Below are 26,786 nucleotides of genomic sequence, written 5' to 3'. Positions count from 1 at the left end.
CAGTTAAGACACCAGGTAAGTTACCTGTGTCCCATATCCCAGTGCCTGCATTCACACCCAGCTCCAGTTCCCGACTCCAGTTTCCTGCTGATCCAGACCCTGGAAGGCTCAAGTAGTTGGGTCCCTGACACCCACAGGGGAGACCCAGACTGTGATCCTGGCTCCCAGCTTTGCATGGCCAAGCCCCAGCTGCTGCAGACATCTGGGGAGTAAACCCATGTCTGCTCTCTCTGCTTCTCAAATAAATGAAAGTAAGCGGCTTCCTCCTCTAATTCCCATGCCTTCATCTTCCTTAATCATCTTTAGTTTCTCAAAGAAGCCCTCCCAGTCGTGAAGGCATCCTTCACTGCTCTTCCCACCCTCTTCTGTACGTGCACAGCTGAACGGACCCCGCCTCCTCCAGAAGCCCTTATTTGAGTGTCACAAGATCCACCTTGCAGCACAGCCATGCTGGACGAGCTACACATTTCAAGCTGCTGGGACTCAGCAAAGGACACCCCGAAGCATCGTGCTGGACTCCAGAAGCAGCCTCAAGATCTCTCGGACTTCCCTCCCCCATCTCCTGAGCCTCTTGTTCTCCTAAGGTGCAAGAAGGAATTTCTCTGAAGTTCCCCTCTCAATGTACACGGCGGCTCCTATAGAAGATGAACTCCAGAGTTGATGTACGCCCAGGTGAACTTTGTCCCAGATCCCTGTCCCCAGCTTCAGAACCACTCATCTCCCCTAACAATACTTCACCTCCCCTGCAGCCCACGTCTTTCTCCCTGACCTGCCACCTGGCCCTCCTCCATTCCCTGCGCTGTGTGACTACTGTGCACGTGTCTGCCTTCTCTCCTGTTGATCTGTCAGTCTGCTTCAGTCGACTCCTTTACTGAACCGTGACAAGGAGGAGGGGATGTTTCCTGAGCTCCCACGGGGACCACGTTCAGTTATGGTTATGAATGAGTTTTTTGTTGGTTGGAGCTTTTCTACTGAACTTTCTTGCAAGGTAGTCTATCGGGAAAATTTATAAAATACAAGTATTTCAACCAGACTTCGATGAGAGAAAGTATTTCTCCCTTCTTCAGTATAATCTAGATTCCTTCCTTAGTTCAAATGTTACTTGAAAATCCTTATCATGAAAGAACAGAAAATGGGTCAAAGAGCTTTTTAATGGTAGGCACCTGCTGACATTAAAAAAAATTTTTTTTATTTATTTGAAACAGATAGGTAGATGAAGATCTTCCATCCACTTGTTCACTCTCCATATGCCTGCAACAGCAGGGCTGGGCCAGGCCAGAGATAGGAGCCCAGAACTTCAGCTAGGTCTCCCATGCGGGTGGCAGAGACCTAAGCACTGCAGCCATCACCTGCTGCCTCCCCAGGGCCAGAAAAAAAACAGCGAAGCCCAGAGCAAAGCTCCCCTTGGCCTAACCTAAACATTCCAAAAACTTTCCATTATATTCCCGATCTATTCTTTATAAAAGAATGCGAATGTAAACCTCAGCCTTTCTCCTGTAGGGATGATGGCAAACCCCCCACTCAATAGGATTAAATAAATGATTAGTTGCACCTTTCAATCACGAGCCAGCTACCAAGCCCTACCAAGTACAACAGTATTCTAGAGAAACCCTGGAGTGGGCAGGGTGAGGGGAGAAGAATCACACACCACAGCACTTGCTCTCCAAAGCACAAAGGGCTGGGCGTTCGGTGCCATGTCGTTTTTTGTTTGTTTGTTTTTGACAGGCAGAGTTAGACAGTGAGAGAGAGACAGAGAGAAAGGTCTTTCTTTACTGTTGGTTCACCCCCCAAATGGCTGCTACGGCTGTGCCAATCCGAAGCCAGGAGCCAGGTGCTTCCTCCTGGTCTCCCATGCGGGTGCAGGGCACAAGCACCTGGACCATCCTCCACTGCACTCCCGGGCCACAGCAGAGAGCTGGAAGAGGGGCAACCGGGACAAAATCTGGCGCCCCAACCGGGACTAGAACCTGGGATGCCGGCGCCGCAGGCGGAGGATTAGCCTAGTGAGCCGCGGCACCAGCCTGGTGCCATGGTTAAGTCGGCTCTTGGGATGGCTATCTCCTATATGGGAGTGCCTAGGTTCGTGTCCTAGTTCCACTTCTAATACAGCTTCCTGCTAATGTGTACCCCAAGAGGCAGCAGGTGATGGTTCAATTACTTGGGTTCTTGGGTCCTTGCCACCAACATGGAAGACCCAGATTTAGTTGTGGGTTCCCTGCTTTGGCCTAGCCCAGCCCTGGCTATTGTTGGGCATTTGAAGAGTGAAGAAGCAGGTGGAAGACCTCTCTCTCTGTCTCTCCCCCTTTTAAACAGAAGAAAAATTAAAAACACACACAGAGACACAGATCCAGTTAACACAAAGACAGTTATTGCAGCCAGCAGCTACACTTAGGCCCCAGGCAGTGTCTGGCATTTTACAAATGCTCCATCCAGCCCCAACTCCCCCACACCAACCCCCACTCCCACACCGCCCTGTCAGCCCAGGAGACATTAGTATCGCTGCTCCACAAATGAGAAGTTACGGAATCGTCCGCAGGGACACCTCTTGCTCCAAGCTGGGATTCAAAGCCAGGTCTGTGGTCCTGAAAGCTCAGCCCTTCTAGTATCTCACAACAGCAGGTGGCTCAGACCAATCCCATCAAACCCATCCCAAGGCGGATCATGACCTCAATGAAGGCCATGATTTGACAGTCAGACTGGGGGGTTATAACCAGAAGGCAAAGCAGACTGGGGGCCACCACCCAACACAGGAGCGGCCTGGTGAGACTTGACTGATGGTAACCCCTGGCCCCTGCAAGCTCAGCGTCCTAGTCCACATCCCCTCACTGACTTTGACAAATTCACCTAATGGCAGGTTCAGTGCCTGCCCTGTTTATAAACTGAAAAGTGGAGACATAGCGGTGAATTGGTGACACAGCTCACTCTAGCAACCCTACCTCCAGCTTCCTCCTGTGGGCTCACCAGGGAGGCAGCTTCCTGGAGCTGTCACCTTGGGCAGCTGTGTTAGGGGGTCCAAGTGTGGGCCACGGACCCGCAGCCTCAGAATCTCCCAGGCACCTCCTAGAAATACAAACCTGGGGCCTGGCTGCAGACCACATTAGGAAACCACAGGGTGGGCCCAGCGATCTGTGTTTAATAAGCCCTCTAGGGGATTCAGATGCACACCCAGGTTTGAGAAAAACCATTCCAGGGGCTGGCATTGTGGCATAGTGGGCTAAAAGCCTCAGCCGGTGTTGCCAGCATCCCACATGGGTGCCAGTTCCTCTTCCAGTCCAGCTCTCTGCTATGGCCTGGGAAAGCAGTACAGGATGGCCCAAGTGCTTGGGCCCCTGCACCCACATGGGAGATTCGGAAGAAGCTCCTGGCTTCTGGCTTTGGATCAGCCCAGCTCCAGCGGCTGCGGCCATTTGGGGAGCAAACCAGTGGATGGAAGACCTCTGTCTATAACTCTATCTCTCAAAATAAATAAAATATTTTAAAAAATTTCTTCCCTTTGCTGTGACCACGTTGAGTGCAAAATTAAAGAAAAAGACAATCAATCAAATAAGCAAGCTCCTGCTGTTCGCCCGTGTCCAGCCTCATTCCTGCCAGGCCCACTTCCTCTTACCCTAGAACCCCAACCCTGCCCAACCCTGCCCAGCTTCCCCCCTCCTGGGCTCCGGCCTTACCTCCTCCAGCTTGGTCTGTCTGCAGGGAAAAGAGAAGGTGAAGCCGAGCGGCAGCTTCTTGTGCATCAGCTCTTTGGTCTTCATGAAATCGGCCAGACAGTCAGCTACGTACTCAAACAGCTGCAGACAGGAGAACGCACAGGACGCGGGGCTCAGGCAGGGTCACTCTCAGAGGCCGCCAGGGCCTGGCCTGCCCTGCCCCACGGGGTACCTCGGAGCCGTTCCCACGGGTGATCTCGTTGGGCGTGGGGTAGAACTGACTCTCCATCTGGACACTGCGCTTCCCCTCTGCGGAGACCTGCACCTTCAAGACGCGAAACTTGGAGCCTCCAAGATCCAGAGCGAGGAACTCCCCGTTTTCTATTAAGAAACGTAACAGTTACAGCTCACTTAGTCTACTCAGTGGCAAGCTCTGTGTCAGCAGTGGGACAGACGAGCGACATCATTAAATCTCACAGCCGCCTCATGAGCTGGGTATCATCACATCCACTTGCAGAGGCTTTAGGAATGCGGCCAGGGGGTGGGCATTTGGCCTAGCAATGAAAACACTCACATCCCACGTCAGAGTAGCCGGGTTTGGGTCCCAGTGCTCCTGCCCCGACTCCAGCTTCCTACCAATACACAAAAGGGAGGCAGCAGCTGATGGTTCAAGTGGCTGGGTCTGTGCCACCCACATGGGACACCTGTTCTGAGTTCTCCACTTTTGATTTTGACCCCAGCCCAGCACCAGCCATTGTGGGCATTTGAGGAATGAAAAACAGATGGCAGCTCACTCTGTTTTTTCTCTCTCAATTAAATAGAAAACAAACAAACAAACAAAAAATAACAAGAGGAAGAGCTGGGGTGGATCCTAGCCTGTCTGCCTCACAGGATGAGCCTGTCAAACTAGGCCACAGTGTCAGGAAGGAGCCCGTTCCTTTGGAGAAGGGCCGTGAGGCTGGTGCCTATTCTAGCACAGAATACAGAGGACTGGGGCCCCAACCATGCCGAGACTCAGACAAGGGCATGAAGGAGAAGGCGGAAGTGGTCAGGGAAGACAAACCAGCCTCACACAAGCCTCAATCTGACGGGCAGAGGGAAAATCAGGAGGTGAGAGGGACAGGGGCTGAAGGATGGCCCTTGAGGTGCCAGAAGCAGAGAATGGAACGCAACCCAGCCCAGCCCAGCCCAAGGCAGATGCTGTTGATAAGTGGCCAGGTCATGTGCAGGGGAGGCAGCCAACATGAAAACTTCTGCTCACAATCCACCAGCACCTTCACTGCCAGCCACACACACGGGACAGAAACCCAGGAGCGCACACCCTTGAGCCACGCAGCCTTTGTACAGAATTCGCTGTACCTGAGAATGGCTGCAGGGACCAGGCACGCTTCCCAGCTCATGCCCCAAGGCCGAACTGCATGAGACTCCAACTCACAATCCTGGCACTTCGAGAGGCCTGCTTGGTACCATGAACCCCTGGCCACAGCTGCTTAGATCTCAGGGACCAAGCAGCCAGAGTCACTCCTTGCAAAACATGAAACAAAACAGAGAAGTGGCCAGCAGGTGGTACCAACTGAGAAGCAGCAGCCCAGTGGTGCGGGGTGGGGGGGGGGGGGGGACTACACTCCTGAAGCTGCTTCCCACGCCCTACACACACCACATTTCCTGCCCTCAGTCTCACCAGATCCTGCATGTGCCCCTCCCTGGCCCAAGTCCTGGTACAGCAAACCCTTTCTTGACCATGCTCCAGAGGGTCTCTCTGTTCCTCACAATAAAAGAGGTAGAAGCAAGCCTCTGGATTTTTGTTACCACGCAGGCTGCGATCCAAGGGAGGTGGGGCCTGGGAGTCTGCATTTCCAAACAAGCTTGCACCTGCTGCTGATGGTCTATGGACCACAGAGAGAGCAGCAAGGGTGTGCGATCCTCATGACCGAGCCGGCCAGCCAGCCCCAGCTCTGGTTTTTGAGCAGCCTCCTGGAATTGGTGGAGAAGCTGATGCATCTCCTCTCTCAGACCAGCCCTGAAAGGAGCCTGACGGAGCCACTCAGTGTTCAGTGAGGGACTCAGGGGGCTGAGCCTACACAGCTTTTTGTAGCATCTCCTATGCTCCCAGCAAAAGCAGATGCCCAGACCTTGCTGCGATGTGTCAGAAGCAGAGCAGGCCACAGCCTCCACATGTAAACATCAGCCGGGCACCAGCAAGGCAAAGACAAAGAATTGTGTGCTTCCTGCAGGTCTATCAGAAATCCAGCCACTTAGCAGGCCATTTCCACTGGGTGGGCCCAGCACTCTGATGGTGGGAAACGAGGGCAGAAGCACTCAAATGGGAGACAGACATCAGAGGCAGCTGGCAGCCCAGGGAGCAGACAGAGCAGTGTGGAGGCATCCCCAGGGAGGAAACCCTGGGCCAAGGAAGGAAGGGGTGGCACCTGCACCTTTGTGGCAGGAGGGAGGCTGTGCAGAAGTGAGGCTGGAAGGGTTAAAGCGGGAAGGATAGGAAGAGCTCGGGCTTTATCCAGAAGGTGTGAGGGAGCCAAAGAAAGACTCTGAGCAAGGGAGCCCCGATGTCTGACCGAGATTCTGGTGCCAACCAAGACACACAGAGGGTTGGACAGCCCGGAGGCGGTGGGCTGCAGTCCAGGTTGGAGGAAACGTGCTAACCCCAAAGAAAGAGCTGACCAGACCCTCGGGGAGGAAGGCCCTGCCCAGGCAGAGGAAGAGGGAGAGGGGGTGGTAAGGCCTTCAGGGTCTTTATAGACATGATTAAGGAAACAGTCTCCCAAGCTCTGGAGTCGTCTTCTTTTTTTTTTTTTTTTTAACTTTTATTTAATGAAGATAAATTTCCAAAGTACAGCTTATGGATTACAATGGCTTCCCCCCCATAACGTCCCTCCCACCCGCAACCCTCCCCTTTCCCACTCCCTCTCCCCTTCCATTCACATCAAGATTCATTTTCGATTCTCTTTATATACAGAAGATCAGTTTAGCATACATTAAGTAAAGATTTCAACAGTTTGTGGAGTCTTCTTTCAAGAACCCACTGCTGCAGGGCATCCAGCCTTCATGCCCTGTCTGGAACGTCCGGCCTCCTCCTCCCAAGCCACTGCCAGGCCTTGTACTCTGCTCCTTCCCCATCCCCTAAATCCATGCCCTGCACACGGTGCCCCATGACTTGGGACAACATGAAGTGTCTCTCCAAGGCTCACAGCAGCTGGACATCTGGACTCCAGGGCAGCCAGGTCTGCGCAGGCAGAGGCCTGGGGAACCGTGTGCCTAGGGTCAATCTAAATCTTATGCTCTAGCAAGTCAGAAATCCCCACCCTACTGCAGAGCCCTGGGCTCATCAGATGACCTCAGGCCGAATGTGCCACTTGGCTACCTGGAGGCAGAGGTCAAAGAAAGCGCCAGCTGGGGCTGGGCCAAAGAATCCTAATTCTGTGATCGCGTGGTAAGTGCTTCCCACACCCTGGCCTTCCATGACAGGTAGAGAAAGCACAAATGATAACAAAACTCATGAGGCTCTTGGGCTCCTGACTCCAAAGAACAGTCCACTGCCTAAAGGCTGGGAGGGCACTGAGGCTCACAGGGGGTGTGTCCTCTCAGGTAGGTTCTGGGGAAGGGAGGAGAAACCACAGTGGGCAGTGTAGAGGATTCCTCCAGCGTCCGTTGTTGTGGCACAGCAAGTTGAGCTGTGCCTGCGATGCCAGCATCCTCCACTTCCCATCCAGCTCCCTACTACTGTGCCTGGGAAAGCAGCAGATGGCCCAGAGGCTTGGTCCCTGCCACCCATGGATGGAGTTCCAGGCTCCTGGCTTCAGCCTGTCCCAGCCCTGGCTGTTAGGGCCATTTGAAAAGTTAACCAGTGGATCAAAGATCTGTCCCTCTCTCTCTTTTACATAAATAAAAAAAAATTTTTTTTAAAGGATCTCTCCAGAAACTGCAGACAACTCTAACAGAATGCACAAGCGGTTAGGAGGACCCCACGTGTCTGGTTTTGAGGATCGTGAACTGACCACTAGCTCACAAGCGCGACAGAGAACCAGGTTCACACTTCAGAGATCTCATAGCACTCCACGCACACAACCTCACCAGATCCCAACGCTGGGATCAGAAACAATGCTCCAGATCATGCCATTCTGGACTTCAACCTAGAGCAGCCGGGGAGCAGCCAAGGGGGGAGGGGTCTCCTCTGAAGCTCCCTTCTCTACCTGATGACTCATCACTAATGAGAACACCACTGCCTTCAACAGTGCTGTTCCAACTCCCTTGACCAAGGAAAACTGAGTTCCTATCACAGAGGAGAAGACTGAAAGTCGAACAGCATCCGAGAGCCCAGGGGAACGCTGTCCCAGGTCACTGTCCATTCTCCCTGGGGAAGCTCTTCAGCCTCAATCATCTGGCTCTTCTTTGAGTTTCATACGTCTTTGGATGTATGTATTTGAGAGAGAGTGGGAGTGGGAATTCAGGAAGGAGGGAGGGAGGGAGGGAGAGGGAGATGGGGTAGAGGGAGGGAGAGAGGAGGGAGGGAGGGAGAGGGAGATGGGGTAGAGGGAGGGAGAGAGGAGGGAGGGAGGGAGAGGGAGATGGGGTAGAGGGAGGGAGAGAGGAGGGAGGGAGGGGGAGAGGGAGGGGGAGAGGGAGATGGGATAGAGAGAGGGAGAGAGGAGGGAGGGAGGGAGAGAGGAGGGAGGGAGGGGGAGAGGGAGATGGGATAGAGGGAGGGAGAGAGGAAGGAGGGAGGGAGAGGGAGGGGGAGGGGGGAGAGGGAGGGGGAGAGAGAGGGAGGGAGAGGGAGGGGGAGAAGGAGAGGAAGAGAGAAAGCTCCCATCTTCTGATTCACAATAGCTAGGACTGGGGCAGGCCGAAGCTGGAGCCAGAAGCAAAATCCTGATCTTCCATGTGGGCAACAGAAACTCAATCACTTGTGCCATCACTACTGCCTGCCAGGGTTTGCATTAGCAGGAAGCTGGAGTCAGCAATCAAGCCCAGGCACTCTGGCATGGGATGCAGGCAACTTAACCAGCATCCCACCACTAGGTTGAATGTCTGCCCCATGTTTCATTTGTTGCATGGCTCCCATGCACATGTGCATGTTAATAAATGTGTATGCCCTTTCTCCTATTAATCTGTCTCTGGCCACTTTAATTCAGTAGTTTAAGGTCTCCAACTTTTGTCAGGGGGATTCCCGTGTCCCCTTCACTAATAGCCACTCCCTCTTACTAATGACAGTGGGAGCACAGTGGTCCTGGGGTTCACCAAGGGCACCTGACCCAGGGACCACACCACCACTGAATCACAGGCGAGACTCCTGTGAAGAGAGGTCCTGAGAGAGTGACGAAGGCGTCTCCTGGCCTGAGCAAGATGAGTTTTCTGAAACCTGCTCAGCTGGGAGCTAGTGTTTAGCAGTGAAGCCATCTGTGTCCTGCACTCTAGTACCTGGGTGCAAGTCCCAGCCAGGGCTCCTGCCTCCTGCCAATGCTGACCCTGGGAGGTGGTGGTGATGTCACAAGTGACTGGGTTCCAGGCCGGCGCCGCGGCTCACTAGGTTAATCCTCCACCTTGCGGCGCCGGCACACTGGGTTCTAGTCCCGGTCGGGGCACCGGATTCTGTCCCGGTTGCCCCTCTTCCAGGCCAGCTCTCTGCTGTGGCCCGGGAGTGCAGTGGAGGATGGCCCAAGTGCTTGGGCCCTGCACCCCATGGGAGACCAGGATAAGTACCTGGCTCCTGCCATCGGATCAGCGCAGCGCGCCGGCCACAGCAGCCATTGGAGGGTAAACCAACAGCAAAGGAAGACCTTTCTCTCTGTCTCTCTCTCTCTCACTGTCCACTCTGCCTGTCAAAAATAAACAAACAAACAAGTGACTGGGTTCCTCCTCCCCATGTATGAGACCTGGATTGAATTCCTAGCTGCCAGCGTCAGCCTTAGCCATTGCAGATATCTGGGGAATTCTCCAGCAAATGGGAAAGTCTCTTGATTGATAGACAGACAGACTCTCAAATCAATTAAATACAAAAATTTTAAAGACCTTGGCCAGTTACTTCTTTTTTGAAGAAAAAAAAAAGAAAAAAGGTTCATTTATTTGAGAGGCAGCCACAGAGAGAGGGAGAAACACAGACAGAAAGGTCTTCCATCTGCTGGTTCACTCCCCAAATGGCCGCAACAGCCAGGGCTGAGCCAATCCAGAGCCAGGAGCCAGGAGCAGGAACTCCCTCCAGGTCTCCCACATGGGGGCAGGGGCCCAATGATGTGGGTCAACCTCTAGTGCTTTCCCAGGCCACAGCAGAGAGCTGGATTGGAAGTGGAGCAGCCAGGACTTGAACTGGTGCCCATACGGGATACCGGCACTGTAGGCAGTGGCTTTACCCGCTACGCCACAGTGCTAGCCTCAAGCCAGTTTCGCTTCTAAACTTATCTGGCTGGAGGGCCAGGAAAGCACCTCCTCCCCACAGCCTTCAGATCATCCAAGGCCACTTTTCCTGGTTCTGGGACACACCTTGTCTGCATCCCAAGGAGAGGCCGCAGCTCCGGAAGCCAGGAGGACTTAGCCCTGGCATTCCCTTCTGTCCCTACACACCCCATGACTCAGTGCTTCCTCTGAATGGCCCTAAATGCACTGTTAAGGACCAGAGTGCCCTTAGCACTCTCATCAAGCAGCGTCAGTGATAGGGCTGTGAATTCAAAGAAGAGCTTCTGTTCCTCCATGGTGGGGGGGCTCACAGCCACCCCTATCATCCATCTGCCGCAAGAGAGCAAGATATTCCTATCAAGTGTCCCAGGGGCCTTCGGACCAGCAGAGCCAAGTTCCTTTGACCCCTGCATTACCCCAGAGGAGCCTAGAACCCAGCTAATCTAATGGAAGGCTCCCTCACCCCATCCTAGAGCCCCCCAAGCTTTAGTCCCTGCTCCAAAAGAGCCTGAGGCTACTGCAGAAGCCTGTTTGAGCACTGGGGAAGGCTCTTGCTGTCACCTGTCCTACTGACAGCTACTCACAGGGTTCCATGGGTACTGTGTGACACAGGGAGTCCCAAGCAAAACATGACAATAGAAGATATCAGTTCTTCTCCTTCTTAGAGCTTCTGACTGAGGCTAAGTATGGAAGAGTTGGGTGGGACCCCATAGATCCCCTCTGAAGAGCTCTAGGCTGCAGGAGGCAAAATAATGCGCCCCCACCCCACCCCCTTGTCCCCCCGCTGGGCATGTCCACGTCCCAGTCCTAGGGTTGCAGTTGGAATCAAAACTGCTCATCAGCCGACTTGGATGTTGGAAGATTATCCTGGCTTAACCAAGCGGGCCTACTGCCATCACAGGGCCTTTAGAGACGGAAGAGGGAGGCAGAGGGTCGGAGTCAAGAGATTTAAAGACAGGAAGAAGCATGAGCAGGGGAAGCTAGGCGGCCTCTAGGAGAAAAGTCAAGGAAACACAATCTCCTTGGAGTTTCCAGAAGGAAAGGAGCCCTGCCAACACCCTGACCGGAGCCCACTGACACTTGTTTCAGAGTTCTGCCTTCCAGAACCGTCACAGAATAAATCAACGTTGTTTTCACTCACTACCTTTGTGGTGAGATGATGTAGCTGCAACAGGAAATGAATATGCAGTCCAACTCTCCCGTTTTACAGATGGAGAAACTGAGGTTAAACACTTGCCGAATGCCACTGAGGAGTGACAGAGCTGAGCTAGAAGCAGATCTCACTTAGTATTTTTCAATGGCATCATACTGCCCTCCATTACTTGCTATGAATACTCTAGGATCCAGACACCTGGGAAATGCCATTTATGGTCCCTTCAACAAACATGCCAGGGCTTCGTGTGCATCAGGTGCTATGCTGCTAGAAGCTGGGAACATGGCAGGGAACAAGATCCTGGCCTCAAGGAGGAGGCTCTCACCCACAGGAGGATGACGAAGGCCCTGACAGGCACTTGGCCCAGGACGGGGATGATCTCTGTGCTGGGATTGAGAGTCTAAGCTAGTGCTCACCAGGGGAAGGTGCAGGAGGCCAAGACAGGGAGAGAACAAGGCACTCTGGGCTGTGGGACAAAAGGGGTCCTGTAGGACAGAGGCAGAGGGAGGGGGTATGAGAGAGGCCTAGGTAAGCCGGGGCATACTGGAGGAGGCCAAGAGGAGCCGGGGTCGGGGTCCCTGGCAGTCCCCAGCCCCACTCACCTGAGCCATCCGGAATGGCCCTGACAAAGGTGGGCAGCATCTTCACCGAGGCTGTGGGGTTGGTGTCCTTTGCCAGGCCCTTTTCCATCTCAACCTGGAACCGCGCCATGATGTCCAATAGGGTCTCGTCAGAGAGCCGCATGTGATACAGGAACCTGTCCACCTGGAACAGACACCGGAGTGGCCAGGGCTGGCTGCTGGCGAGCTTGCCCTCCAGTCAAGGCTGTAACTCCCCACGCCCGCCATGAAGCCACATTCCTGACTCTGCAGTGGGCCCACGGCGTGCGTTCCCCAGTGGTCAGGCTGGGGACAAAGTACAGAGTTGGGAGACCGGAATGGAATGGGGAGCTGAGAAAGGTGTGGACTATTCCTCAAACAGTGAACTCCACGGGAAATGTGGTTCTCCCATGTTTCTGATGGGACAACAGAGGGACCAAGCTAAGAAGTGTCCAGGTTCCGGGACTCCCAGTCCCAGGCCGTCACAGTTTTTCCCCTTGCCTGTCCACCACAATAAACTGGTTCATGCTTGAATCCTCAGTTCCCAAACATGGAAGCTTTCTTCTGTCCAATGACGAAAGCAGATAAAGCCAAGCTCTTTCCTTTCATTTACTGGCAGCTGGGAAGCTCAGAGCTAAATTCCATTTCCAGCTGTAATCTCTAAGATCTAGTCCTTTTAAATCTCCATTTTGGCTAAACTGAGGTGGTTCCATTGCAGTGAAGTGCAAATCTTAAAGGAGGAAATGAGTGGATGTGATTCAAGTCACCAAAAAGTGGGGCAAAGGACCGCCATTCCACAGGAGGGAAGTTATACAATCACATAGTCTGTGCTCAGCCCACCTGAAGGCGGCATGTCACATCAAGAGCTCCCTCCCCAAGCTCATGCTCACTGACTGGTGGGGGTCTTCTGCCTCCCCAGGCAGGGCTCCCTGGAATGGGACAGACTGTGGAAGGGGACGGGAGGGGCAGGACATACGTGCTCTGAATTGCCAGCCCTGTTTTGTACACTTAGCACCCTCTCCGTTCCTCTAGGTCACAGGAAGCTCGACCCCAGGCACATTCCTGGAGGAAGTGCACTTCTTTCCTAAGGCTGCCATCTGCAAAGTGCTCTCATGTGTGTCAACTCATCCAGGCTCCAGCTATGTAAGGCCAAAGTCACCGTCCCTGGTTGAGAGATGAGGAACATGGGCTCAGAGCCACTGTGCAGCACCAGCGGAGCAGAACTGGGAGTGGGAAGCAGCCCCTACACTCCACACCCCCAGAGCCCAGTTTTGGCTCAAAGCTCCATGTGGGATCCACAAGTCCGACAGCCAAATGACATGAAAACCACGGGGCTCACATCATCTCTGTCCGAGGACGGGTGCCCAGCATCAGCCAGGCCTTAGGGGACAAGAAGATCCAGCTCAGTCCAGGGCTCATGCAGAGACGACAGCAAAATGGCCTCATGGCCAGAACACAGGAGAGCACCGCTGACAACAAAGGACAATTGCGCTTTCCGCGTAGCTGGGAAGACAGGGACATAACCAGGTCAGGCTTTATTAAGGGCTTCCTGCTCAGCCCGGGCTCATCACGACTAATTGGTTGGCACAGCCACACACGATGTTGAAAACTGGACGGGAGGGACGTGACTGCAGTAATTGGGGTTGGGGAAGGGTGGGCTGCCCTGCGTGGGAACTGAACTTCATCTTTTATCTTCCCAAAGCCCCTTAGACAGTGCCCCTGAGCCCACCAATCATTTCTGCTCAGCCTAGAAGACAAAGAGCTTCCCCGGGTGGCTACCTCCTGTCCTCCCCCATGTGCCAGGGCCTGTTGGGATGGTTTGCAGCTGCAGCTGAGCGGGGTCAGCTCTTTGGGTTGCTCAGTAAGTTAAAGTTAGGACAGAAAGGACAATTCGGGCAGTTTCTGGTTTACTCTTTGTATCTCCCACAGCATCTTGTCTGATAGCTGCAAGGAAAGGAGGAAATGTTACACTGAGACAAGAAAGCTGCCCTTTAAATCCAAACAGGTGATCTGGGGCACGTGCCACCAGGGACACACACCGCAGGCCCTGGGGCAGGGGGCTCATGTCACAGAAGACTCGCACACTGCAGCAGCTGACAGCTTCCAGACAAGAGAGCCGTCAAGTCGCTTATTTGACTTAGAAGAGTAAAGGTAAAAATGTCCAGTCTGGCTGCTGGCTTACAAATGCAGGAGCTGCAGGGGGCCATGGGGTCCGAAGGTCTCAGACCACAAAACAAGAGTCCTTGACCCAGTGGTCTCATTTCTGGAACTCGAGAAATAACCCCAAATATGGAGAACAATAAATACAGACCAACGTCTACCATGGCAACATATAAGAATGTTTAAAAGTATCCCAAGGTTGGATAAGAAGGAAAAGGTGGAATAAATGATGGTACATCCGTTTGATGAAATGCTAGGCAGATGTCACAGTGAGAATTACTGAGAAATGTTGGTAAGCAACCCAGTAATAACAAAGGTACCAAGACTGGGAGCTTGTGTCCAGCTCACCATCAGGGTAACTGCGACAATGTACGTGGAGATGAGAGACTACAAGAGCTTCCACAAAGCAAACGTGACAGGGGGTGCAAGGAAAGGGGACATTTCCACCTTTTCGTAATGTTGACTCGCTAGACAGTAAAAAAAATACACGTTGGAAGCCTCACTGCCCTGCTCTTTCAGATGACCAATCTCAGGTCAGTGACCAGATCCGGCCAGGGCCATCAATAGGTCAAATAATATCAATATATTGAATTGGAAAAGAAGCTGCCAGCATGGCTTCTCTGTTCTTTCTCTCCTGTTTTGTTTTAAGGTGGGTATGGAGAGACTTTAAAAAAATTGTTCCAGGGTCAAAACAGGAGCCCTCCCAGGCAAGCATGGCCCAGGATCTGGACAGTTCTGAAACAGGAAGCAAGGCAACAGAGACAGACCTGGCTAGCTGACCACAGGGAGAACACGCAGTGCCTTCTGACCAGGTGTGTCACCACCACGTGGAGGCGTGTCCTGCGCAGCCCAACTCAGCCCGGCCACCACTACCCCACATCACCCCAGGTCACTTGCTTAGGGCAGCCACAAAGTGCTCCTGGCCTTCTTGCTTCCTGCAGGATAGGGAAGGTCAAGTCCAGGCATGGACAAAGGCTGCAATACATCAGTGCAGGGGCCCCCTGAGCCTGCACCTGGGTTGGTGAGCAAACATATCCCACTTCATCCTCGGGCAGAACAAAAGGCTCACTGCCACAGCAGGCCCAAGGTCTCAGGGCTCCAGAGACCGCTTCCTGGGGGCAAGAGAGCCGCTTCTTTCCTGAGCAGGGAGTAACAGCAAGCCAAATGCTCACGGAGGGCTTTGGAACATTCCTCACTTCCCTACTTAAATTTACTGGTAAGCAAAAACTCAGAGAGGTTAAATCTGATTGGTTTATAGCGGGTTTTTGTTGTTGTTGTTTTTTAGGATTTATATTCATGTATCTGAAAAGCAGAGAGACAGGAAGAGAGAAAGAGATGGATGGAGGTGAATCTGCCATCTGCTGGTTCAATTCCCCACATGGCCCCAACAGCCTGGGCTTGAGCCAAGCTGAAGCCAGGAGCCAGAACTCTATCTGAGTCTCTCACATGGGTGGCAAGGACTCAAGTTCTTGGCCACCATCTTCTGCCTTCCCAGGTGCATCAGCTGAAAGCTGGGTCAGAAGCTGAGACGCTGGGGCTTGAACCAGCACTGATATGGGATGTGTCTGTCTCAGTCTGCTGCTTAACCCACTGCACCACAATGTCCGCCCTGTTAATAATATTTGTAAATTCACTGTAACCTCTAGCCCCAACTGTAATGCCTAGAATTTACTGGGAGTTTATCCCACCCAGCCCAGGAGGGCTGTGAGGAGCCAGGCTTCCTCCTCTCTCTCATGGAGAAAGCAGGAAGGCATCGTGGCACAATGGGAAGAATGCTGGAGGAGGAGTCATCCAGCCCAGGTCTAATCCTTGTCCCACCTTAAACACCTGGGTGACCTTTGCTCCATCTACCTGCCAGGAGGACTTCGGTGATCTGTAACCTGAGAGACGCTACACATGGCCAGACAGGCAGGCTGAGCTCATTGGCACTGCCTCAAGAGAATCTAACTGAACCTTAGCTACCTCTAGCCAGCTCACCCTGGAGGGAATTCTGTAGACAAGTTCGTCAGGTAAAATGACAAATTGTGCACACCTTTGACAGCATGCCCTTGGCAAACAGCACATGCCAATAAATAGCTCAATTATTGTACATTAAAACTCACACCAATCTTGGTGTCCATGCTTATGCAAATATATAATCAGGTCTGCTTCAAAAGTTCTTAAAATGTCTCTAAAAATGACCCTCCTGGGGAAGGTGTTTGGCACAGCAGTAAGATGCCCTTTGGGATGTTCCCATCCCGTATGCAAGTGTCTGGGTTCGAGTCTCAGCTCTTTCTGATTCCAGCTCCCTGCTAACATGTACCGTGAGAGGCAGCAGGTCTGATGGTTCAAGTACTCGGGAGACCTGGATGGAGTTCCTGGCTCCTAGCTTTGGTCCGGCACAGCCCTGGCTTTTGTGAGCATTTGCCGAGTGGACCCGCAGATGAGACCTTCCTGTGTCTGTTTCTCTATGTTTCTCTGCCTTCCAAATAAAATAAAATTTTATAAACAAAGAAATAAAAAAGGACTCTCTTCTCTCATATGGACCTTCCCCTTATATCAAACACAAGCCTCTTCAGGTTCTCCAAACACTTTCCCCTCATCACCTTCTGCATCCCATACACGGCAGGAAGTTCCCAGTGCAACTCAGGGATCAGGAGTCATCCGCGGGGCGGGGGCGGGTATTTCCACTTTCCCTTCTGTGAGGTTTTTTTTTTTAACGAAGGGCTCCCAGGACCTTTTCTAGTAAACTCTCTGAAATCCTTCCTGCTGCAGGCAGAAGTGAGTCAGTCTGCCAGCAAGGAGTGGCCCAGGCATCTTCCGGCGCCAAGTCCTTACCTTCTTGATCTGGTCCTCCTTCAGCTTGGTGAAGTAAAACGCCATCAAATGCACCGCAAACATCTTCCCCAACGATGGCTTCTCCCAAGACAGGCAGAGATTTCCCAGCAGAGCTTACTCCCAGGTCCCCGTGAACCGCACACTCACAGCCCGGCCTGGCAGACTTCCTGGGGAGCTGGGTGCTGCAGACTAAATACTTACAGCCTGCTTGGTTCAATGATTAAACCTCGCCCCTCGCTCTGGCCCCTCCCCCGCGCACACTTGATTGTTAATAGAGGCTGTGGTAGTAGCAGAGGGCTGCTGGAGGGGGAGGCACGGGACTGACCGATTGCTGGCCTATTTGAGAACCGGGGGCCACACGCTCTCGTTGCTAAGCAACTCTCAAGCCAGTGCTCCACCAAGCCCACTCAGCCGAGGAAAATCTGAGAAGTTGGGCACTGAACAAAGCCAACTTTCAACCGGCTGAGCTGCTCTGCAAATTTCCAGTCCCAGGGTTTTCTCGTTAATCCTTTTTCTCCTCAAGCCAGAGACACAGTTTTGAGTCTCTGCTTCCCCGCAGGTCTGTCTTCATCGTGAAGCCCACACATTGCCCTGTTTGTGGCAGATCAGGACTCTCAGCTAACAGACTCTAGTTAATGGGAAACCATCAATAAAGGTTTATCTACTCACAACGTTAAGACAGAAGACCTTTATTTCCCAGGTAGTGACTCCGAGAAGGAAAATATGCATGAGAAAGAAGGAAGTGAGGTCCCCAGGATTCACTGGGAAGCTGCTGCTAGAGAGGAAAGTTTTAAGTTACAGGTGGGAAACCTCTCCTGCCGCCGAGACGTTTGGTTCACTCACTCACCTCACTGCTCAAACTTGATATGAGGGCCCACAAAGGGTCAGTGGCAGGGACAATCAACCTTGCAACCACAGTCACTGGGTGGCCAACAGATTCAGGAACAACAGTGCTAATAGCAGCTAACACAGACAGGACAGCTACAACTCCCATTTTATAGATGAGAAAACCGAGGCCAGAAAGGTTAAGTAGTGTCCTACTCAAAATCACAAAGCTTGTAAACGGCACGGCCAGGAATCAATCCTGGACCTTGAATCCAAGGCCCAGCTCTTACCCAGCACATAACATTGGCTCTCGAATTATTCTTTCTCCACACAATACCTGTTTGGGTTATTGTTAAGAATTTCAACCAACTACCTAGAAAGCTAAATAAAGAGACAATCGCTTCAGTAGGGTATGTCCAGTGAAGGAAAAACACAACTGAGGAAACCCAAATACAAATCAAATGTTCCCTGAAACGAGCAACTCTCCAGATGTTAACAGAAGTCTGGGGTTTCTTGCTCCTACATGTCACCTGCATGTCTTTCCAAGACAAGAGACTCCTAGAAAAAAATTCTGGTCACCTTAGCATCCCCCACTCCTCTGCCTTTCTACTGCACAATCCCATCAATCAAAACAATTATGGGATGGCTGCCTGGAAAGGGTCCTTCCCAAGCTGCCCCACAGAAGCCACTGACTCCCCAGGCCGTGCTGCCTGCCCAGCCCTGATGGGCATGCGCCATTAGAGCCCAGCTTAGCCTGCAGTGCAGGGGCTACTTGGTGAAAATCACTCCCGATACTTTACTCAGACACAAACCCATCTCCCATACTGAGAAACCCCAACCCAACATTTTCAACTCTGCTGCCCCTCAGACAATGACTTTAACTTTAGCTCCTTTCCCTCATTACACAAGCAAACAAAAGTTACCCTTCAGGTCCCCAAACCAGCTATAATTGGAGGTGTTCTGAAACAGGCCTGCTACGCCCTCCCTTGCTCTGGCTGAGGACAGTGTTCCAGGGCAGGTCCTGACCCACCTGAGGTAATGTTCCTTGTCTTAATTCCCCCATGTAACATGCACGCGACCACTGCAGTGCTGCTTGGCATCAACTGGCACTGACTTACTCAACACAGGACTAAGTGGTTACAATGGCCAGTGGACAAAAGAACACAAAGCCATTACCAGAGCGCTCTGCAATGACATGGTGGCTTGTGTGAGTCAGACAGGCATAGCCTTTGGACACTTACACAGGAAAACGACATCAGAGGGTTTTTACCTGTGACATCACTCCATTTTTAATCTCAGTACATTAGCATCTTCATTCCAGGTCTGAGTCTCGCTGACTAAACCCAGAGTTTACTGATTATAAAGATCATGTGCATCTGGAGTCACCCAGCTCAGTTCCAGCACTGCACTCATGACAAAAATAACTATATTATTTTACCATTCCTTTTCTGATTACTACAATCCAACTCTTGGAATTCTTCACTTTACTGGAAGTTCTGTGTGCCTATTCAAGAATCTCTGGGTGTCAGCCATAATTAGCACTGGGATTTTGCTTACAAATACCCATTGGAGGGCTGACACTGACAAGTGACAGCTCAAGTGTACTGCCCATTTGGCCCAGATCTTCCACATAAGAAATGAAACTCTGTACACATCTGTTTCCACAGAACGCCACCTTAACCAACATGGTCAAAGATCTTAAACATTTGCTTTCCTTAAAAAGTACTGAGCATAGAAGTAGTAGTCCAACAATATTCGCCTGCTGGAGTGAGCCGGGCTAAGCATCTGTGGTTAAGGTGCCAGTTAGGATGCCTGCGTTCCACACTGGAGTGCTTGGGTTCAATACCGGCTCTTTGCTCCAATGTCCCGCTAGTGCAGACACTAGGAGGCAGCTGTCATGGGACTGTGCCAAGTAATTGTGATTATGCCACCTACATGGGAGACTTGGAATGAGTTCCTAGGTCCTGGCTTTGGTCTGACCCAGCCCTGGCCATCTGGGGCATTTCAGCAGCGAACCAGCGGGAGAGTTCTCACTCTCTCTCTCTCAGATAAATTTATTTTTTTTTTTAATTTATTTAATTATTTGTTTGAAAGGCAGAGCTCAGAGATATAGGGAGACAGAAAGAGACTTCCATCTGCTGGTTTACTTCCCAAATGGCCACAATGGCCAAGGCTGGCCCAGGCTGAAGCCAGGAGCCTGGAATTCCATCCAGGTCTCCCATGTGGGTGGCACGGACCTAAGCCATCTTGTGCTGCTTTCCCAGGTGCATCAGCAGGGATCTGGATTGGGAAATGGAGCAACTGGGACTCAAATGAGCATTCATATGAAATGCCAATGTCAAAGGTGGCAGATTAACCCACTGCACCACAATACTGGCCCCTCTCAAATAAATTTTAAAAAATGAATAAATTTTTTAAAATTGCCTATTTTGGGCAAACATTTATATGTTTACTAGGTGACCTCTAATATTAATTCCCCCAATAACTCTCATTCTCCCCATCTTACAGATGGAGGTATACAGGTCCCGGGCCTGGCTGATACATGGCAGACAGTGATCTGAATGCAGGTGGTCTGACTCCGGAGTCCATGCTCAACCATGTGCAACACAGGCTCTCATGAACAGGAGGCAAAGCACAGAGGAAACAGGATCTAAGCTGGAGAAGTGGACCAACGCCCCAGGCAGCACAGTGAAAGGTGCACAGGCCATGGGTTCCCACTCCAGCTCTGCCTTCACAGAAGACACAGGTTCAATTTCACATGTGTAAAGAGTTCATGGCTACCTCAGTGGTCATGATGAGAATGAAAAATTAATGAGATCAACAAGGAAAGGTGTGTGGCCATCCCTACAGATGGGGAAAAAGCAAAACAACAGAGACAGTTAAGAGACCGATGGCTGCCAGGGATCTGGAGACAGAAACGTGAAGCATGGGGCATTTTCAAGGCAGTGCAACTGTTCTGTACAAGACTGAAATGGCGGCCGGCGCAGCGGCTCACTAGGCTAATCCTCCGCCTAGCGACGCCGGCACACCGGGTTCTAGTCCCGGTCGGGGCGCCGGATTCTGTCCCGGTTGCCCCTCTTCCAGGCCAGCTCTCTGCTGTGGCCCGGGAGTGCAGTGGAGGATGGCCCAGGTGCTTGGGCCCTGCACCCCATGGGAGACCAGGAAAAGCACCTGGCTCCTGGCTCCTGCCATCGGATCAGCGTGGTGCACCGGCCGCAGCACACCGGCCGCGGCGGCCATTGGAGGGTGAACCAACGGCAAAAGGAAGACCTTTGTCTCTCTCTCTCTCACTGTCCACTCTGCCTGTCAAAAAAATAAAAATAAAAAAAAATAATAAAAAAAAAGACTGAAATGGCACCTACGTGACACACTTGCTAAAGCCCACAGAACTGCATCGCACAGAGACTGAACTTCAATGCCTGTGAATTTTAAAACAAATCACATGTATAGTTGGGTATGCAATGTAGACTGTGACCAAAGAATCTGACCATATCATAAATGGCTAAGATAGTCTCACTGAAGGGGACAGAGCAAAAAGTTGCAGATCTAAGTAATTTTGGAAAGGAGGGGAATTGGTGAGAATGACAGCAAAAAGGAAGTAACTCTATGTGGTACTGTACTCTGGATGATAAAGATGATAAAGTTTTATCCCAAATGCATGGCTTAACAATTTAACAATGCATACTAGAATTGAACAATTAAGTAAATGGGATGATGGATACAAGATTTCTCATTGTTGGTTTCAGACAAGAGAGAAGGCCAGCATGACCCACGTCACTAGATCAGACTTGTAGACAGCAGTAGAAACTCATGTCTAGCTTAATAAATAGAAGGACACATACCTATGCTTGCACAAGCATTCTCAGACATGAGAATGCCCACAGGCTGGTATACACATACGTATCTCCTTGCTGTGTCTGCTGGGAGGCACTAGAAGCAGGATGCTCAGCGGCAACAAGCATACTCAGTGCTCAGAACTTGGTTTCTAGTATCATTCTGGGAAAAAAGTTTTTGAAGGAACTAAATTCATACAAAATAACTCCAGAGCACCTTTATAGTGCCAGAAAGTGAATTCCACCAAAATATGGTGCCCTGGTTTGCTGATGATTTTAAATAAAAGGCCCTCAGATAGCAGCAGATGGAGGAAGATACTTGTTCTGACATCCTCGCATCTGCCTAAAGGATGGACCACCAAAGAAAACCACCACCTTTGGTCTTGTCCCTGAGCTTCAGGAAACAAACTCGTATCTGCATAAGATTAAAGGATATAACCACCCCCAGACAGATTCTGTCACAAGTGATTGCCTGTTTCCTAGGCCCACTCAATTCCATAGAATCATCTATAGACTATGGTCTAAGCACTGGGCCCAGGCACTCACTACAATCATTTACTGCCCCTCAAAATGGACACATTCCCCATTTCCCTCTCCCTCTGAAGAATTCATAAGCATTTGGACCTCACCAGGTTACTGGATAACCACACAACTGTGATTGCTATCCAGCCAAGCACATTAGGTTAAATTTGTTTACCATTTCTCCTATTAATCTATCTACAGTCAGTTAATGCCAACAAATCTTCAGAGGGTGAAGGGTAGCTCTTCTTTTACCTCTATGAAAGCAAGGAAATGATCAAAAACCAAAATATCAAAATGACAGGAACATGTCGAAGGGACACAGGAACCAAGTGAAAAGTTCTCAATAACCGAAGCCAGAACAATTCGAGCAAGAGATAAAGATTACTGGAACACAATCCAAAGTATAAAGTACATTTCCCATTACCTACACAGATAGATACAAATAACTCAATAAACATGTAAAGGCAGGCGAGACAAATCTCCCATGCAGAACCTCTAATCATTCACACAGATTCTCCATGCTCACAGAGGCAGAACGTGACGCACACTGTGGCTTCCTTCCAAAGAGTCCACAGTGGAGAAACCGGATAAACCACTCCAAGGCAGATCAAGGTCAGCACCGGCAGTGTTAAGTCACGCTGACAGTACACACTCTTGACATAGTATGACAGAATGGCACTTTCCCTCTGTGTTCTTCCTCCCCAAAAGGGCTGGGTGTTGTGATGCAGCAGGTTAGGCCACCACTTGGGATCCCCCAATCCCACATGCATGGCAGTTGGAGCCCCACCTTCTCCCCTTCCAATCCAGCTTCCGGCTAATGGGCCTGGGAAGGCAGTGCATGATGGCTCAAATCTTCTTGGGTCCCTGCCACCCACATGGGTGACCTGGATGGAGTTCTTGGCTTCTGGCTTCAGCCTGGCCCAGCCCTGGCTTCTGTGGGCATTTGGGGACTGAATGAGCAGACTGAAGATCTTATTCTTTGTCTCTATCACCCTGCTTTTCAAATAAATAAATCTAAAAAAAAAAAACCAAAAAAACAAAAAAAACCAAACACCTCATCTAATCATAGGGAAAACATTTGACAAGTCCCAATTGAGGCAGTCTACAGAATATATGACTAGCACTCGTCAAAGCTCTCAAGGTCACCAAAAACATGGAACCTGGGAAACTCACAATCAAAAGGAGCCTGAGGAGATAAGACAACTACATGTGACGTGGTGTCCTGGACAGCAACCCAGAGCAGATAAAGGACATCAGAAACCTGAGAAAATCCAAGTAATCTGTAGACTTTCTTTAAAGCCTGAACCCATCTCAAAAGCTTTTTTTCCTTACCATTGTTTTGTCCATAAAGATTATGGTTTTCTGTATGCAACTGATCCATTTTTTTTTTTTTTTTTTTTTAAGATTCATTCATTTGAAAGGCAGAGTTATAGAGAGGAGGGAGAGACAGAGCTCTTCCATCTGTTGGTTCACTCTCCAAATGGCTTCAATGACTGGAGCTGGGCCAGGAGCCAGGAACTTCTTCCAGGTCTCCCACTTGGGTAGTAGGGGCCCAGGGACTTGGACCATCTTCTGCTGCTTTTCCAGTTGCATGAGCAGAGAGCTGGACTGGAAGTCGAACAGCAGGGACTCAGATTGGCGCCCATATGAGATGCAAGTGTTGCAGGTGGCGGTTTAACCCACTTCACCACAACACCAGCCCTACTCCACTGTCTTAAATGATAGGCACTTAGAGCATAGTGATAATTCAGAAACATAAACATCATCTTCTCTGTTTGAGGTGTATAAGTACATATTCTTTCCCTCTCTTTTTGGAGGGTCACAGAAAGAGAGCAAGTACACACATGCTCCCACCCAGGGGCTGGTTTATTCCCTAAATGCCTGTAACAGCTAGGGTATGTGTATATTTATTCTTTATCTTTTTTGCAGGTCAGAAAGAGAGACAGATACTACACTCCCATCTACTAGTTCATTCCCTAAATGCCTTTAACAGCCAGTGCTGGGCAACATCAGAGCCAGGAACCAAATCCCATCTGGGTCTCCCATGTGGGTGGTAGGAGTCCAATTACTTGAGCCTCATCACTACTGCTTTTCAGGGTCTGCATTGGCAGGAAGCTGTAATCAGAAGCCGCAGGCAGGAAATGAACCCAGGTACTCCAATGTGGGATGCAAGTTGTTTTTTTGTTTTTTTGTTTTTTGTTTTTGAAAGGCAGAGTGAGAGAGAGACAGAGACAGACTGAGATCTTCCATCCATTGGTTCACTCCTAAAAGCCTGCAGAACCCAGGGCTAGGGCAGGCCAGGCCAAAGCCAGGAGCCAAGAACATGGGTGGCAGGAACCCAAGCACTTGAGCCATCATCTGCTACCTCCCAGGCACATTATCAGGAAGTTGGATTCATAGCGAAGGTGGGACTTAATTCCATGCACTCTAATAAGAATGGAGAGGTCCCAAGCTTTGGCTTAACTTGCTGTGCCACAATGCCCACCAAAGGATTCAGGTATCTTAATTACTAGGTTAAATGCTTACTGCAGGTCTATGTATTTTAAAGCTTTGAAAAAGGAGGGAAATCTTAGCATGACTCATTTGCTTACCTCTTAGCAAACCACACATTTCATTATCTCCTAACAGGTTTGGAGCAGGACACACATAAAACAATGGCACCATCTTTATAGACTCCCAGGTCTGAGCCATAAGAGATTTTGATAATGTGTGACAATAGTTCTGTATATTTGTGATACATGTAAGTCATTTTCAAAAGACCTGGTTCCATTTTATAGATTTATACTCTTCAATGGATACCATGTACAAAGTACTACAAGTCATTGGTTATTATTCCCAGCCAACTACACACTAACACACCTTATTAAATTACCCAGGTCTACAGTGATGAAACCGAGACCAGCATCCAAGCCTCAGTCCACAACCCAGGTTGATGTCCAGCTGCATCCACCACAGTAATCGCAGAACTTTCAGGCAGTTAGAAAACTGTAAGGGAAGAAAAAGAAAAAAGAGCTGTTTTAGAAAAGATGAGGATACGACACTATGAAATGTGCACCTGGAACCTAACTGGCCCAGAAGTCCACAAGGAAAGCTAAGGGACCTGGCCAGCTCGCTGCTCGGAAGACGACCAGCCCATTCTCCTAGAGCCAATGTTAAGGACGTCGCTGAGACCCATACAGGGCCACACGGATTACATGTTTCCTGTTTGCTTCCCTTAATGTTACCCTTTTAGTCTCTCTGCTTAACCATGGTGCTTGCTTGTCCCTGAAAAGGGAAAGGTCAAAGGGTAAACTATTTATCACTGTGTATAAACATTCCTTAGCCAAATGCCCAAGCAGCTCTTCCTTAACAGAATTCCCCACCCCCACCTCTCTTTATCTGAAGCTTTGTGAACATTTAACTTACCCATTTCCAAGAGTCTCTGATTCACCACCTCGGCCCCCAACCTAGATAAAATGAGGGAATTAACAACCTCCTAAATAACATACTTCATTGCTTAAATGCAACAGGACCGAACACATTATGCAGCTCAGTTCATAGGTACTTCTAGGCAAAAATGACTGTAGGTCTGCTAGGGTGAAGTCAAAGGGAAAGGATATTCAAGAAGCTGCATTTGCCCCAACACAAAATATCAAGAAATATGCTCTTCCAGGCATTTGACTACTGCTTGCCCACAAGCAAGGGGGAAACAGTCACTACCACCCATTCAATCTTTATGTCCATGAAGGCAAAGGTTAGAACAAAGATGGTCATCTGTTAACATCCTAACTCCGAACTACCCAAGAAAAAGCCAGGGAGAGCTGACCACGTTGGTACATCTGGCAGTTCCATGACCCAGTCTGTACCACAGTTTAATCCTACTCCAAAATCAGCCTCAGTTCAGCAGGTGTTTCAGGAATCAGTTCAGTTCTCAGAATGACCTGAGTTTAATTCACAGGACAGAATGGGCCCTTTTGGTTCACTACCTATGTGCCAGACCCTCTGCTAAATAGCATTTCATCACATTTAAGCTAGTGAAAGACTCCCAGCAAGCATTGTCCATTTATTTCTTTTTTTTTTTTTTTTAAAGATTTACTTATTTAATTGAAAGAGAGAGAGAAGAGACAGAGATTCTTCCATCAACTTGTTCATTCTCCTAATGGCTACAATGGCCAGAGCTGGGCTAGTCCAAAGCTAGGGCCCAGGAGCTTCCTCCAGGCCTCCTACATGGATGACAGGGGCCCAAGAACTTGGGCCCTCCTCCACTACTTTCCCAGGTACACCACCAGGGAGCTAGAATGGAAGCGGGGTAGCTGGGACTCAAACTGGTGCCCACATGCGATGCCAGCACTACAGGTGCAGCTTAACCTGCTGCGCCACTGTGCTGGCCCATCTATTTTCTTCAGATGTGGAGACCCAGTCCAGAGAGGACCAAATCACAAAGCTGGTATTGTTGAGAAAGGCTGAACCAAGTCTACCCAACTTCCACTGCTCAAAAATCCTTTTAGCTATGCTTCTAACCAGGGCTGAATCTCTATTGGATACAAATGCATCAGACTGGCCTTTGGACAAGAGACAGTCCCCTTTTCCCTAAGAGCCCACTGCAACCACATGTCATTCTTCTCCCTTACTCTCCCCTTCCTTCCAAGATTTATCTCCAAAATGACATCAGTGCTCCTCACACTGACTGTGCTTCTACAATGCTCCACGCATTGTAGATGGGGCAGTGAACTAGACAGACAACCTCTGCCCTCATGGAGCTGGCTTTATCTGTCACCTTGTTCCTGTCTCCCCTGTGAACTTCTTGAGGGCAGGAATGTGTCTTGCTTACAGTCCATTTCCA

General features: G+C 50.5%; 1 protein-coding gene across 2 annotated transcripts in view; it reads right to left on the bottom strand.

Annotated features, from left to right (window-relative positions):
- The window catches only part of HKDC1 (hexokinase domain containing 1), a 48,635-nt gene extending 31,653 nt beyond the window's left edge, over positions 1-16,982 (bottom strand). For both annotated transcript variants that reach the window (XM_070057778.2, XM_002718444.6), the window contains exons 1-4: positions 16,785-16,982; positions 11,811-11,973; positions 3,880-4,028; positions 3,669-3,788 (exon numbers count right to left, since the gene is read on the bottom strand). In XM_070057778.2, coding sequence (XP_069913879.1) covers positions 3,669-3,788; positions 3,880-4,028; positions 11,811-11,973; positions 16,785-16,847 — 495 coding nt within the window. In that variant the 5' untranslated portion in view covers positions 16,848-16,982. The remainder of the gene's footprint in view (positions 1-3,668; positions 3,789-3,879; positions 4,029-11,810; positions 11,974-16,784) is intronic.
- Positions 16,983-26,786: the final 9,804 nt, after the last annotated feature.

The sequence above is a fragment of the Oryctolagus cuniculus genome, chromosome 15 (genome assembly GCF_051225735.1).
Source record: "Oryctolagus cuniculus isolate XC-2025 breed Fujian yellow rabbit chromosome 15, ASM5122573v1, whole genome shotgun sequence".
In the NCBI taxonomy this organism is placed as follows: domain Eukaryota; kingdom Metazoa; phylum Chordata; class Mammalia; order Lagomorpha; family Leporidae; genus Oryctolagus; species Oryctolagus cuniculus.
Note: the sequence above shows the minus strand (reverse complement) of the source record. Positions and strands in the feature narration are given on the sequence as shown.